The sequence below is a fragment of the Lissotriton helveticus genome, chromosome 8 (genome assembly GCF_964261635.1).
Source record: "Lissotriton helveticus chromosome 8, aLisHel1.1, whole genome shotgun sequence".
In the NCBI taxonomy this organism is placed as follows: Eukaryota; Metazoa; Chordata; class Amphibia; order Caudata; family Salamandridae; genus Lissotriton; species Lissotriton helveticus.
In genome coordinates, this window is record NC_136069.1 from 1,310,679,504 (window position 1) to 1,310,695,211 (window position 15,708).

At 42.8% G+C, this 15,708-nt stretch overlaps 1 protein-coding gene across 2 annotated transcripts in view; it reads right to left on the bottom strand.

Moving 5' to 3' along the window:
• The window catches only part of MED14 (mediator complex subunit 14), a 941,548-nt gene that overhangs the window by 914,073 nt on the left and 11,767 nt on the right, over positions 1-15,708 (bottom strand). For both annotated transcript variants that reach the window (XM_078658290.1, XM_078658289.1), the window contains exon 2: positions 3,621-3,647. In XM_078658290.1, the coding sequence (XP_078514416.1) occupies positions 3,621-3,647 (27 nt within the window). The remainder of the gene's footprint in view (positions 1-3,620; positions 3,648-15,708) is intronic.

The following is a 15,708-nucleotide window of genomic DNA, read 5'->3' on the forward strand; positions in this document are numbered from 1 at the left end:
TGTGGTAAATAAATAAATAATACCCTATTTTTGACTAGACATATATCATAACAGATAGCTCAATAAATAAGAGTCAAGATTCGAGGTAGTAGGAGTTTTTGCAGGTTTAATACAGCATAAGGACAGGAACAGGACAACCTGCATAGGAATAGGATGACAGGGCCCAGCAGCTGCTGGGGCTGGGGCTGGGTCTGGGATGAGCGCGCTAACTTTTAATAACAATACATGAGCATATATACATAGCGCAAACACATAGCATTACATTGCAGTAGGCGTAGCAGTGGGTGGAGCAGAAGGCGTGACGCGTAGCAGTCGCGAAAGATAAGAGTAAAAAGAAGGTGTAACTGGGCGTATACATAGACATGTGGTGCAGACGTAACAGAATATGTCATGAATGGGCGGAAACCATGGAGGGGGCTACCTAAGGAGCCGGGACCTCTAACCTGATGGTGCGCGCAAACTGGCAATGACGTATTACTAGGAGAAGCTGGGGGCTATGAACTCTGTGCTAGGAGCAGAGACTAAAGTCTGGAGGGTCGGAGCGACATGTACCTAAACCCTATCTAGTATCTGATGTTTAGGGAACATGTTGATATAAACTAGAAGTCATGAGGGGAAAAGCTAATTGACTCTAAGACTAGAGCATGCATTTATTCTACATATAGTGCGTGATGAAGAATATTAAATGACCATTAAATACAGTATTTCTCTTAATATGGAGCCGCATAGGCTAGACAATGACGGAAACTATTGATGCAGTTCAGTAGCTTAGGAATGCAGAGAAGGAGGACTAAACTGATAGCTGGAATCATAACATAGTCTTGGCAGACTCAGAGGCAGAGCCAAGCTGCACCGGGCACTGCGAGGCAGGAAGTAAGTGAAAGGTCGAGGATACAGGTGGGGGCTGGATCGCTCCTCAGCGAGGCTTCAGGAGACAGGAGCTGAATCTGATGTCCGGGCCCTGTTGAGGCCTGGAAACGGGGACTTTATAATGAAATAACGTGCACACTGAGAAACGTGGCAACGTAGCTTTACATAGGCCTGATATTCGTAGTATTCACGAGGACTGGAAACTGGCATACTAGAGGAGGACACAACTATAATTGCGTCTTGAATCGGACATGGGGAATAACATATGCATATTGGTCATGCACACATAACGTATGATGGATGACACGTAGGGACACAGAACATGACAAAATTTACTTTTCCACAAAACGTGGGCTTCTGGGTGATTTTACTCCCATTCTGTTGGCCATCAAATGTATGACCATGCCTCAACCTTTGAAGAGTAGTATTCTTCAAACAATGCAAAAACGTTCTACATGCAACCCTACCAATTAATTACATATTGCACTGCTGGAATTTGTTCTTCAGCTAAAAGATGCAATGAGGATCTGCAAAACCACTGTTCATACAGTTCACTGTCAGAACAGCAGAATATTTACTCTTTACTTTTGTAGGTGAAAGTATGGCATGTGTTCAATTGCTAGGTTCACCCAAATCATGAAAGAAATACTGTTGAAAATAGCATCAAACTGCTGCAAGCCGTCTCTAAAATTATTTAAAAATTGGGTTGTGGGTTAAACTGTGGTAAATGGCCATAGAAAATTAGTAATTATGGTTAACAGCTATGCATGTATGAAAAAAATCACAGTAGATATTTCTAGGTGTAGTAATAAAAGTAAGTATGAACATGTTTTATTTTTGCTAAATTAAGGCTATTAACTTGCATCTGGAGTTTACAGTTATAATATTTATGTCCCTGCTACACTGTGGTGTATCTTTTACATGGAGTGAGACCTGTGTTCAACATGTTTAATTTTGTACTTAAAGGGCCAGCGTGCAGGACTTATAAATTCAACTGCAAAATGAAAAAGTACAATTGGTACTGTAAATAAAGAGGTTTACTTTTCTATGGGATGTTTCTGACATCTTCTGTTAAGGTTGTTACTGCAGAATACTGAACCACGTGCCTTGTTCTGCCAATGAAAGAGGAATAAAACACTTTTCTGAAAGCAAAATATAAATCTACCTACATTTGTAAGCATAACATATTTTTATGGCAGGCTTTTATGTCTTCACCTGAAACGGATATATGGAGGGGTGTTCAAAAACTACTCAACGGAGAGCACAGAAGATCTGATGATGCAATTTTTAAGGTGCCTATTGTCTTGCTTTATGGCTTAACCCCTTCCATGCTGGGCCGATTCTGCTCCTGTGCTGCAGATTTCAGCGCGGGTGCGGTCATGACGGCCCCCAGCCGTCATCAGCACACGAGCACTGTAGTGCATGGCGGCTGGGGGCTGTCATCAGCATTCAAGGGGTTAATGTGCTAATTGACATATAGTAACTAGTGTCAAGGAGGGACACTGTTCAAGTTCAAAACATAGCTTAAAGATCCAAGCAGTGTTTGTCTTCAAGAGGGGTGGAGAACCTAATATAGTAGCGAGTTAGTACCCACTAAGACACCCCGTAATCCAAACTTTAAATACCATGTTAGAGGCCCATTATTTTCTAGTGGAGTGAGAACCCATTAGACTGGAGGGACCCAATGGACATTTACTCTTCAACAGTTTCAACGGGCAACGGAACCAAACGTTCACACACCAATCGTAACTTTAACAGACACCACAACTTTAAACATAAAATATATCGTCAGGTTCTTGGGGGGCTACAAAAATGAGTCAGATTTGTTCGGGAATTAAGGCGGCCACATTCATGCCCCTCTGGGGCTAACAAAGGGCAGAACGGGAGACCCTATGGATGCAGGGCATGGGTAGTGCAGGTCCCCCATAATTATGTAGTGCCATGACCATGTTGGTTTGTCTGAAATACAGTTGCAGCTTCAGCTGTGAATCTTCTCATAGCCTGGGATGAATGGGCAGTAGGTTGAGGGTTTATCTAGAGGATTCCTTCGCTTCAAAGGTCAGTAGAGGCTACCTTTCCCGAAGAACAGCACAGTAAAATGCTGGGTTACTCCTGTGAATTGCAGATTGTCCAGTTCAATGGAGGTTAATCGCTGGGCAGGCCACACAATACAGGCTGAGCAAGGCAGTATCAACATCCCACAGTCTCAGCCAAAAGAACAATCAGCATGCAGTCAAGTAGAACAACCATAGCATCCTGTTGACAGTCCCCTTTATAGTGTGCATACTATGGGCATTACAACATGCAGGGGCTGGTTAAATATGCAAACAAACGTGCAGAGTTAGCATTATTTTTTGCCTAAAGCAGAACAGCCACTGGATTTAAAATACCAAATGCACTACTATTAATAACATGGAGCTCTGATGTAATTAGGAGGACATCAGCATAAATACAGCACCCTAATTAGCCAGACATTTTGAAAATCTCTTATATTTCGTACTCCGGCCTCATTTTTGAATTTCCAATACAAAGAATGTGATTTCTTTATGCAAAGAACATAGAACTTCAGTTTTTTTTTATACTCTGGATCGATTTATATTTTTGTGCATATATCCATTATGCCTTTTCCAGACAAGGAGTACTTTGTGTTACATGCTATTACTTCATCTCATTGCGCGGAAACATAATCAGAGCAAAAAGGAGAGTCATATGGAATACAATTAATTAAAGGGGGATTTGCAGGAACTCACCTTTCCATGTCAGTCTTCCTTGGTAATCTGAAACAAAAAGCCACAATTAGTATTATCAACAGTTTGTCTACTTTCACAGATGTGTAAAACTGCATTAAACCATTTTACCTCCGTTTTTTTCATTTTTAAAGAGCCATTAAATGAATTACTATAAAAGGGTGGATAGAAGACTTTGTCAAGACAACATTGTGTTTGCCAGTACATCAGATCACATTTTTTGCGTAAGCTTTTTGCCCTTAACAAGGGCGAAGGTTGGTCATGTGAAAATGGCGATCCTCCTTAAATTGCCTTATCTCCTCCTGCATATACCACTGCCTTTTTTAATGTCCTTCGATGCCACATGATCAGACTAGTATGGGCAGACAGGCAGCCCAGGATTGGACGGGAGACTATCAAATTGCTGTTTCACCATGGTGGATTTAACTTTAAGCTATATAATCTGTGTGCACAGGCACACTATTCAATATTTTGGTACAAGCCCCCGCCTTTCCTACTGCATTTAGCTATTGAAGTTGATATTATGGCTCCTGTCTCGCCCACTCTTTCCTGGGGAGACCATTGGCTACATCCCAGGAATATGTATCAACAGCTGAGTGCATTACCAGGGCATGCAATAGATTGCACCCACTTTTTACTCAGTCTATCTATTAACCCCGAGGCTCCCTCCCCTCCCTGCCCTCCACCCCCCCCCCCCCCCGACTCATCACCCCCCTGCGGCACATTACACACGATCCCAGTGCTCTGGTGTAATTCCACACACAGGCTTGAAGAGGTGGAGTGACCTGTACAAAAATGGTCTCTCCCTTACATTGGAAGATTTTAAAGGAAAACTTGCAGGAGGGCCGGAACCATGCTAGATTTTTAGCATATCACCATTTTGAAAAATGTAATTATTTTAAAAACTCTGACATGGATCCAGCCCTCCAGGACCGACTTTGGAGAACCCTGGAACAAGGGAGGATTCCAACTGTAAACAGTGCAGTGCTCCGGAGGCAGGGTTCCTTCATCTGCATAGTCCTGTGCTGCAACATTTAACTCCTGGAAAAGAGGTACTGATCCTATCCACTCTGATAGAATGTGTTATGCCTATAGATTCGGCCATTGCATTGCTGAAAAGGCCTAGATAGTTCACCTAGCAATTCTGGACACTGACCCTTTTATTAGTCAGGAGACAGGTGGCATATCATTGAGATAGGACTCCCAAATTCAAGTCCTGGATAAGTGATTTGGTATACTGCAAAGATCAGCTTGAACTCCATGTGCAACTGCTTCTGGAGATATCTCGATATAGCGACATCGGGATGGGGTATATATATACAGCTTTATGTCGTAGATCCTGATGTCTATACATCGGCACCCACTAGATGGGATATGTGAACGGCAAACTCAGGCACTTTCTCTGAAACTGTAACACGGACTCTTGCTTGGGAACAGTGCTGTCTCGAGGGGAGAGTGACAACACGGCCATTCCCCTGCTGCTCAGTTTGGCTGCTCGGAGTCTACCATCTGCCTTTTCATATGCATGTTTCCTTCTTGTTGGACTAAAATCACTACAATGACACTCGGCTTCTCTTTAAAACTCACTCTGCCTTAATACTGATGTTAAATTGCCATCTTTCAATTTATATGTGCCTGATGAGTGACTGTCCTGAATAACGTGCAATTGGTTTGTATAATGTAAAATGGGGGGGGGGGCGGAGTTCTGCTGGAATGTACTAATCAAAATGTTAATAAATAAAAAATGTAAAAAACAAGGTGGGGATGGGGGTTACAGAAATGTAAGCACTAGAACTTTATCACTAAAATAACCTATTAATGGAATAACCTATTAATGGAAAAACAAATTGTTATTTTTCCAGGGTCAAAATCAGCTCAAATGATAAAAATGCAAATAGCGAACATAAAACTAAAATGTAATGCTGAACTCGCAGGTACTTGCCTAAGAGTTATAAGAAAATATATTAATGGAAACGGGCTATGATATTTAAGTTGGAACTGTTGTTTACCCTAATACACTATCAGGGCAATAAAATAGGAGATCAGCCAATTGTTCATTACTTCACCTAGAAACAAAGCATAATCATTAATTGCATCTCTCTCAAACATAACCCACAAGCAATTTCATAACCAACCTAAAGTATAATTTTGTAACGTTAGGAGATTTTAAAACAAACTACAAGGCAATAAAAACAACACGGAGCAAGCACATATGTGGGAAGCATGGGGGCACAGGGATGAAACACTGTAAAACATAGCCCATCACAGAAAGCTTCCAGAAAATCCATGGCTCTAAATAGAGTGGGTGGTCATGATTTCTTTTTGGGGCGGGGGCGGTTGGGGGTAAAAATCTATCTGCACGTTGTTCTGCAAGCTAACACGCCTGAAAGTCTGTCCTATGGATGAAAACCATTAGGCAACCTGCTTGATCATAACTTCTGCTTAGAATTCTTGAAGTCTGGGGAAAACCTGCCTAGAGACCCAACAATGCACATGCAATTGTAGCTTGTTAAGCATAGACCTTTGGCTGTGGGCAAGTAACCATTTGAGTATGATTGCTTATCTTTACAGACTCTTTTGTCATTTTCCCTTGAATCTCAGTTGTAGGCGGTTTCCACTCACTTCACCTACTTCTCCCCCACAATCCCCAATTTCTCCAGCTGCCCTCTCACACTGTGACCTCATTAACACAGAAGACGAGTCTACAGGTGTCTTCCCAGGTTTAGTCAACAACAAAAGTAAATGTTTCCTGTATGCGTTTAAAGTCTCTCACATCGCCCAGGAGAAATGTTTGTCCACTTCTTAAAAAAATGCTTTAAGACTGGCGATGTTTGAGAGCATTTGTTTCTGCACCTCTCTCTAGATCCTGCCACAACATCTAAATAGGACTGGTGTTTTCTTTTGCAGCGATTAAGATGTAGATTTACTATTTAGTTTTGTATCATTGTCCTGGTGCATGATCCACTTTTGGCTCAGCTCTAGCATCCGCCCACCGAAATTGTGGGCAGGTGATATCTTGCGGTCATCTAGAATGTTCCGGTAATAATAAGCAAATAATAATAATAATAAGCATTTATTAAGCGCCTGGCTGCACAAAACTGTGTGTCCCCGCGCTGACTGCAAATGCAAATACCACCTAAAGGAAGAGAACAGGCAGACGGGGATTAGTTTTTGGGAAATAGGTGAGTTTTGAGTCTGGCTCTGAATCTTGTTTCAGATGGTTCCATACGTAGCTGAATTGGCAGGGCATTCCAAAGCTTGGTGGCCAAAAAGCGGAAGGATTTTCCTCCCATCTTCGCTTTGGTGATGCGAGGGATTTTAAACAGCATCGTGCCCGCTGATCTAAGATTTTTGATTGGTCTGTGGATGGTCAAGAGGCCTCTTAGATAGCTGGGGCCTTTGTTTTGGGCAATACGATGTGTGTAGCAGAGAGTTTTGAATATTATTCTTTCTTTAACAGGGAGCCAATGAAGCTTGGCAAGTGCATTTTTTGCCGATGCTCTACGGGGGAGACCGAGCACCAGTCGCGCTGCAGAGTTTTGTATGCATTGTAACTGGTGCAGGCTCTTTTGATTAAGACCCAGTAGAAGAATGTTACCATAGTCTAGATGGGGAGATATTAGGGCATGGACTATAGTTTTTCTTGCTTCAATTGGAAGCAGGTCAAGTACTTTGCGCAATCAATGATTGTACGCTATCTAGGTTTTAGAAGGTAGAAAACATGCCCATATCATCATCTTTTGACCATTATGGTGGGCAGCTGGAATAGCTTCTTATTTTGCCAAACATAATATTGTGCACTACAGCCAAATAACTTCACTTTGGTTTCTTATATAGGACATGGATTCATACATCTTACGGTGCATTCATGTTTGGTATTGGAAATCTACGCCATGCAGCGGTTTTCTTTATCAGATAGGAGGGGTTTTTACAGGACTATCATTCACAAAAGCCATTTTGTATTATTTTTAATAATGGTAGAATCATGACTTCTTAACATATTGAACTAGGCCTTTCGATCACTTAATGCAGCTTTGGAGTTCTAGGACATCTGTGGGAGCATCACATTGTCTTATTTTGGGTCGGATTTACTAGAATACCCGTTCTAGGAAGATTGGCACATGGTCAATTTATAAATTAATCTTTCACACTAAAGAATATGTTCTTCATATTGTTGGGAAATGGCTTCCTAATAATTTCTAAAAGGACTCAGAAGCAACAATTCTTTCTCTTTAACTGGACAAGTAGACCAATAGCCCTGCAGCATGAAACCTTTGGCTGCCAATTATTGTGTGCAATATGATTGTGAGAAAAATAAGCGTCTTCTTCTTAGGCAAGATATGTATCTGCTTATTTGAGATGTTAAAATTGTATATATGGTCCAGTAAGGTAAAGCCTTAAGTAAGGGGGGTACTCTAAGGAAATATATGACAGCTTGTGACCTTAAATATTTGTGCCTATGTATGTGTTCCTTGATTAAATGCACATAAAACGCAGAACAGTAAAAGCAAAAGGGTCTCAATATAAAAATAATATATTACAAATGGGCAACCCAATATACACTTGAGGGTTCGGGCCAGATAAAGTAATAGGGTAAAAGTACCTTCAAGGGATTTTACTGATAGTTTTTTGTGTTACTTAATAAAATTTAGATCAAGACCCAACTCATTAGTGGACTACATTCAAACATATAAATCGTTATTGCTCGTTCAAGTTTAAGTTTAAGCAGTGCTAACAGTCACAATATGTGATCAAATCAGAAAAAAGCAAGAGAACGGGTGTATATAGAAAAAATATGTCTTTTTTATGTATCATTCATCAAATAGGGTACTGAAAGGTAGATCAACAATGTTACAAAAAGTACATGATACAGAAACAAAACAACTTCATTGTAGCAATTGTGTGCGCTTTTCTTCTTTGTTGTGATCAATACAAAAAGGTGGAAGAAAAAGCCTTGGTCGACGTTTCGGTCTCTAGAAATTGATTGCCGAGACCATCTTCAGGACAAAACGAAGATATACAGCTAGACCCCTTGATAGTATGCAGAATGCTCGTTATTTTTAACAGTCTGTCAATGATGGTTCCAACTGATGAAAATAGTTTCCAATTGTTCTGGTAACTTTATTTTTTTAAAGCAGCTCGTCGTGTTTATCGCTAGTGTTGTCGATGGTCTATGAACCTCTCTTAGTCGAGTCTAATCAATCGTGACCTCTGCTTGCAACCTTTTGCTAGCAGAGGTCACGATTGATTAGACTCGACTAAGAGAGGTTCATAGACCATCGACAACACTAGCGATAAATACGACGAGCTGCTTTCAAAACAAAGTTACCAGACCAGTTTTTATGTTTGAATGTAGACCATCACTGAATTGGGTCTTGATCTAAATTTTATTAAGTAACAAAAAAAACTATCAGTAAAATCCCTTGAAGGTTCTTTAACCCTATTTCAATATAAAAATAACCCCAAATAATATCTGCAATTTGAAAAAAGGGAACAAAGTTACAAGCAGTTTTTTGCTAAACTATCAGGCAATTTTAAAAGACAATCTTAAATACCATTTCTCTATAGCATCAATTAATAAAAAATGCCAGAATGTAACATTCTTTAATAATGGAGATTCAGTGTGAAACCATTAAAGACAACAGGCAAGAAAATGTATAAATAAATATATTGTGGGCCCCATTCTCAAAGAAAGTCATAAAAGTGTAACGGTAGTGCCAGGACCTTGCATGGACGCAGATTTAGAACCTTCAAGAACTCACAGGGTGAAAGAATTAGGTCTGGAAACAATCCTCTTAGGAAACGTTATGAATTTCCTTTTTGCAAGCTCTGGGTTATTGCTTGCCCCCTCCCACCCTCATGTTCTGGAAGAAAAGAAACATTGGCAAAATCAATAAGTGTCGCCAATGGAAGAGCTATTGCCTTTGCCAATTTTTTGTTTAGTCATGTTGTACGGGAGTCCTATTGCACTGCAGCATGGTTAAAATAAGTGCTATTAAGCACACAGCACTTAATGAATCACACTGCTTTTTTTCTCTTTAACGTTCAACATGCTGCACAGCAGTCGCACTGCTGTACAACAGGACTGAGAAAAAAACATTTGCAAAGCCAGCAGTTCTTTTGTAGGCGAGACTTATTGGCTTTGCTAATGCATGGTATGCAGGGCAGGTGTACTTATGAAGTATTTTATCCTTTGGAAAAGGAGATATTTTTTAGGATCCTACAACCCATCAAAATACAAACTACTCACCCTTATGGGAGCACAGGGCCAAGTCGTTGTCAACTTACTAGACCTACACACATTATGGATCAGTGAATCATACCTACAAGGAATTAATCAGACAGCCAAGTCCAAAATCGTTCACGTTATCATTCACATGGGTCACTATTTTCTTTTAACCAATTTTATTTGCATTTAAGAATATCGCCATTATACTTCTCACATCAGTATCAAGATACAGTTACATTAACAGTCTGTCCACCACATAACCAGCATTAGCAATACATAGCACAGAGACATTTGGCTCTTTCTATAAACATTCAAAAACAAGAGAACATACGAGGTCATGCGGCAGCAACAACCCATTCAGTATAAGCACGATCACTGATGTGAGTCCTTCCTATCCCGGATCCACAATCTTAACCCTGGAGTGTAGTATTATTTCTGAAGTGCCAGCAGCTACCACTGTGGCCTCCCATAGAGACATCATGCCATGCAAAGCGGAGGTGGTGTCATGCATATAGGACCTGGAAGAGGATAATATCAGCATGAGAAAACGGGGGGAGGGGGGACGAGGGGGGCGGGGGTAAACATGTATGGACTAGCAGGCTACGGTTGGTGAGACTAGAGGAACACAACATCCCAGAAACACAAGGGATTGCATGTATTTATGAGCATGAATGCCAGTGCTAGTCAACCGGGTCCTCACTGTGGGTTTGCAAGTCACTTAACAGCGCCTCCCAATCTGCCTCTATGGAATATTTCCGCCATCCACGAGCTTCTTCTCGTCCGAGTACCACATCCTTGCATAAATGAGCTTTATTTGGTAGTGTCCGGGCTTTCCAATGCATGGCTATGAGTCTACGTGAGATCAGCAACGTCAAATCAATTAATCCATTTGTGGCTTTTGTAGTTTATAGACGCTTAAATAGACCCAACGATGAACCCTCCAGCCTGCACACATCTGCACAGCCAGTCCCCTCTATAATGCAGCAGAAACCGCCTCCCATAGTATCACAGCCTCCCGGCAGCTCAAGAAGTTATGCACCATGTCACCTCCCATTTGCTGACATCTAGGACAATTAGAGGAGGACCCAAACATTTGGTGGAGTGTCGCTAGGGTAATGTAGACCTTGTGGAGGATATTATGCTTAATGTACTAAAACGTAGTGTTCCACAATACTTTCCTAGGATATTTGAGTGCTTTATCCCCCATTCTTTCTGAGTTAGTTATCTTCACACATCCCCCTCCCAGTATCTGCGGGTCACAGCTAGTGGGCCATGTGTGGCGTATGCTAAAGTGCAAACAAACAATGTGATAAGTCTACGACCACCACCTATTATGTAAAGCGTATGTATCAGATGGTGTTGGTTGGGCTCAGTGCCTGATGTCCCAAAATGCGCATTCCCTTTCCCTTGGACCTCAGAGACAGTTGCCACATCGCGGACAGATATAGAACACAACGACTATATGACTACTTACACGACACTTTTTCTTGAAAAAGCCATTGACTTGTTGGCCATATGGACAAAACATGTGTCTGCTGTTCTTTGGATACATGTACCTCTGGCAGAAATAAATGCAGCATATTTTGCTTTAAAAACGACATCGAATTTTGGGATTTCTTACACCAGTTATCACTAGATGTATATATTGGGCACAAACATGTCAAGCCTTAAATAATTACCCCATTTTATTGAACTACATCCCTAAGGAGTATGGGTGCTGGACCTGGATACTGCTCCTTGTCCTTTTTAGGGCGAGCCCTTGTGATGCACTACGCAGCAGTGTCCACGCAGGCGAGCCGTTTTGTAGGGGTTTTCAAAATGGACCTGGAAATTCCACACGCTAGTGCGTGTTCATTTCTATGGTCCATTTTGATTGGGCTTTGCGTGCGTGCTGTTTTTTAACAGAACACGCAATAGGCCATAGGCGGCCGCATTGCTCTGCCTATGGCCTATTGGTGTCTGTTACGCGCACCAAAGCCCATATGTTTTCAATTATCATGCCCAGACACGGCGCGATAATTAAAAACATATGCTGCGCACCACTCCCGGGCTTTTTTTTTTTTACAATTGTTTCGAGATCGCTTTTAGTGCTGCTTGTTTTGAAGATTGTCTGCGCCACTGACGTTTTGCAAAATTCACGATTTATGCATCCGATGGAATTCGTAAAATTCCTCGCTTTACTTTCGCCCCATGGAGAAAGTTCTTGCTCATTGTGAGATCATTTTCACTTCATTGCCAAAAATTGTCCAGACAATAAGGAAAATGTCTACAGACCTTTTCTGTGATGGTTTCCCTTTTTGCAACATACATGGGCACAATTGTGACGGAATGCTTGAAACGTCACCCCCTCCCCCGCCTCGGGCCTGCAGCCCCCCTCAATAAGGTCAGCGCTGTCCGGGTTGCCATGGGGACTGTCCCAACAGATCCTAATTTGGTAAGGAGCAGCGGCTGTCAATGACCCACCATCGCCTTGACCCTAAAGGTGCCAGCGGGGGGTGTACTTCCGGGGAGGGCGATGGTCTGCGCCCCCCTTAGCTGTCCCAAAACACGCCAGCGGCGTGTCGTGATTCTTCGCCTGAGAGGTCAGGATTCTCACCCCACTGCCGAGGATCACACAACACCGCACATATGTAAGTGTACACAGAGGGCCCCCCACCCCCGAACTCTGCTCTGAATCCGTCTTCTCTGCCATGAAAGTGTTTGTTATTTCTTTCTCTGCCCAGATATTGCTTCTGCCACTGCCAGGAGTTCGTAACACACGTGTGTGTAGCTGCGGGAGTGCCGAGAGCGCTAACAAAATAAATGTACCTCTGCAGGCCGAGTGAGAATGTTCAAGAAAAGAAAAACTGGTCTGTCTCAGGAGGAATGGCACAGAGACACTGGTGCATTGTCTGGGAGGGGGTAGCAGGGCCGGGGGGCATGTCTACAGAACTTTTCTGTGATGGTTTTCCTTTTTGCAACATTAATGGGCACAATTGTGACGGAATGCATGACACGTCACCCCTTCCCCCTGTCTCGGACCTGCAGCCCCCCTCAATAAGGTCAGCGCTGTCCGGGTTCACAAGGGGACGGTCCCAACAGATCCTAATTTGGTAAGGAGCAGTGGCTGTCAATGTCCCACCATCGCCTTGTCATATCATTGCCAGGTTAGGGAACCTTCTGTTTGTTTATAGGGGTTGTGGCAGTTTTAGAAATTTCTGGAAAATTCTGAGCAATTGTACTAGATTTGTAGCTCTTTACTGACACGGTCCTGGCCTTCCGTCTTGGTCACACATCTTTTATAGCGCTCATGCAGCCAGGTAATTCAATTAATTCCATGAAACTTTGGCACCCAATCTAGCGAGGGGTTAGGGCACAATACATGCAACATATCATCCTGGACCTCCTGGACTCCTGTCCATGGTGGGAACCTTGGAACTCTGTGGAAAGGCATCCCAGAGAGCCGAGAGCGCTGTGAGGTACACTAACGCGAGACTGTGCGCTACACAAATGCCAGCATCATAATGGAAGATTCACTACACAACGTTGTTGGGGTTAAATTGGTGAAACCTTTTAATTTCTGCATGTGTGCGGCACTGTACAATTCATCCAATGTGTGAAAAGCTTTAAAGTTTTTCTAGGCATATTATTGTGTGCAGTGGCCCTCACTCGCCTCACACTATTGCACTATGGTGCAAAGGTACGTGCTTAGCGTTAGGCACCCTGGTTGTGCACCAGCAGTGAGAGAGAGATCTTAGTGGATACGACTCTACCCTGCTCTCTCCCTCTAGAATAATGCGGCGCAGAAATTTTGGTTGCACTACAAATTTGCACCGTGGCAGCCGGAGTTTATAGTAAGTGGTTACACTGAAGCAGGGGGTGAAGGGGAACTGCTTGGCTGCCAACGCTCTCCATGGCACAGCACACACAGGTGTGAGGGGGAGTTCTTTGAGAGACAGCGTTTACAGTGAGTGGCCACTACACTACTTTAGGGGTGGGACTGAGGAGGCGCCTTACCCAGTGTCCACCAAAGCTCACAGAGGCTGCATGCAGGCGTAAGTGGGAGATACCTGGCGTGCAGAGTTGACGAACTACATTCCTAGAGATGCCGGGAGTGACAGGTGCACCCTGCCCTTACAGTAACCCAGGACATACCACTTCATGAGGTGGGGGAGGAGTGGCTCGGTCATGTGTTTCCCTTTCCATAGCCCCGCCCCTATGGTCCACAGAAGCTACCACAGGTGCCATGACAATGGCTGGGAGACCCCCCTGCTCATCACAAGGCTTTTCACTCACTATGGAGGTTCCAGAAGGGAGGGGCTGTGGGGGCATTCTACAAAAGCCAACACAGCCTTACTTCTTCCTGGTGTTTATATACCAACATTACACTAGAGAACTTGAACACCACCAATTTTTAGCTTAAGAAAGTAATGTTGTGAAATTCTGTGCACAAATAAAACGTATTTTTGATGTTTAATTCCTCAGTAGGTTGTTCAGTTAAAGCAACCACATCTACAATTACCATGTTTCCTGATGAAATAGAAACATATGGTAACCTTAGGCAAACGGCTTTGGATTAAATATGCACTTAACTGCATACGCATGCAAAAACAAAATGGCATGCTCCTAGCTGTTTGCGCCATGCAGGCGCATAATAAAAGGAAAACAGGGATGGCACCATCTCCTCTGGTAGGTGGCACTTTTTGCCTCTATTTCTACTCCATCCGGACCATAAACATGATACCAAAGAGCGCCAAAAGGTCTCCATTTATGTGTCCAACATCAGTTTTTATTATTTTTAACACCGAAAGAAACAGATCTAACGCAACGCTCCTACTTATTTGTTTTATGGTCAGCAAATATGCAAAGCTATCCACACAATATAATTAAAATCTACACATTTCCAATCCTTACATAATTCAACTAAGCACAAATAAAATCAACAGAATTACACTACCCACCACATACATCCAATCCATACCACAAAATTCCACATCATGCTACACAATTCAACAGCACACCACATAATTAACCTACATTGCATACCATTCCACAAAGCAAAATACCATTCCACATAATTACACTCCATAACACACAATCCCACTCCACATAATTCCAATACATGCAATACCACATAACTATCCACAAACTGCCACAGCACACCATACCACATAATTCCACTACACAAATCCACTCCACACCACATAACTCACATAATTCTACTACACACCACATAATACACGTCATTACACAAGAAAGAGCATTGCCATTTACAATGCTAATAGCTCTAACTCAAACAAATGCGAGACCTATTGCATTACCAATGCTTGTTCTTATGTGGTTAATAATCAAAATGAGGACACCAATACAGTGGGGGGGGGGGGATCTCGCTCCCTAACCTGGAGGCCTATTACTGGGCAGAGCACCTGGTAGTTATCAACGACTGGTTTCATGCCCCGGCTGCACACCCCACGTATGCATTGGAGAGGCACGTCATGGGTGCCCGCCCGTATAATCATTATTTATATGGAGGCGAAGGGGAGGCTGCTGCCGGCCACAAGGGTTACACTTGTGCTTTGGAACAGAGCAAATAAGACCATAGGGTGGGAGGAGAAACACATTAGGCAGACACCCATATGGCACTGTGCGTGGCTGCGAGAACTGAATAAATTGAAGGGGTTCAAAAGGTGGGATGACATCAGAATCTCGACCCTATGAGATGTCATAGCAAAAGGGACACTGAAGTCGTTCCCAGCCTTGAGAGCAAAATTTGGCCTCCTCCCCACGCAATATCTGAAATACGCCCAACTGAGACATGCATGGCAGTCTGAAGGGTTCCCAGAGGACACACTCCCTGAATACGCACCCCTAGAGGGCCGACTA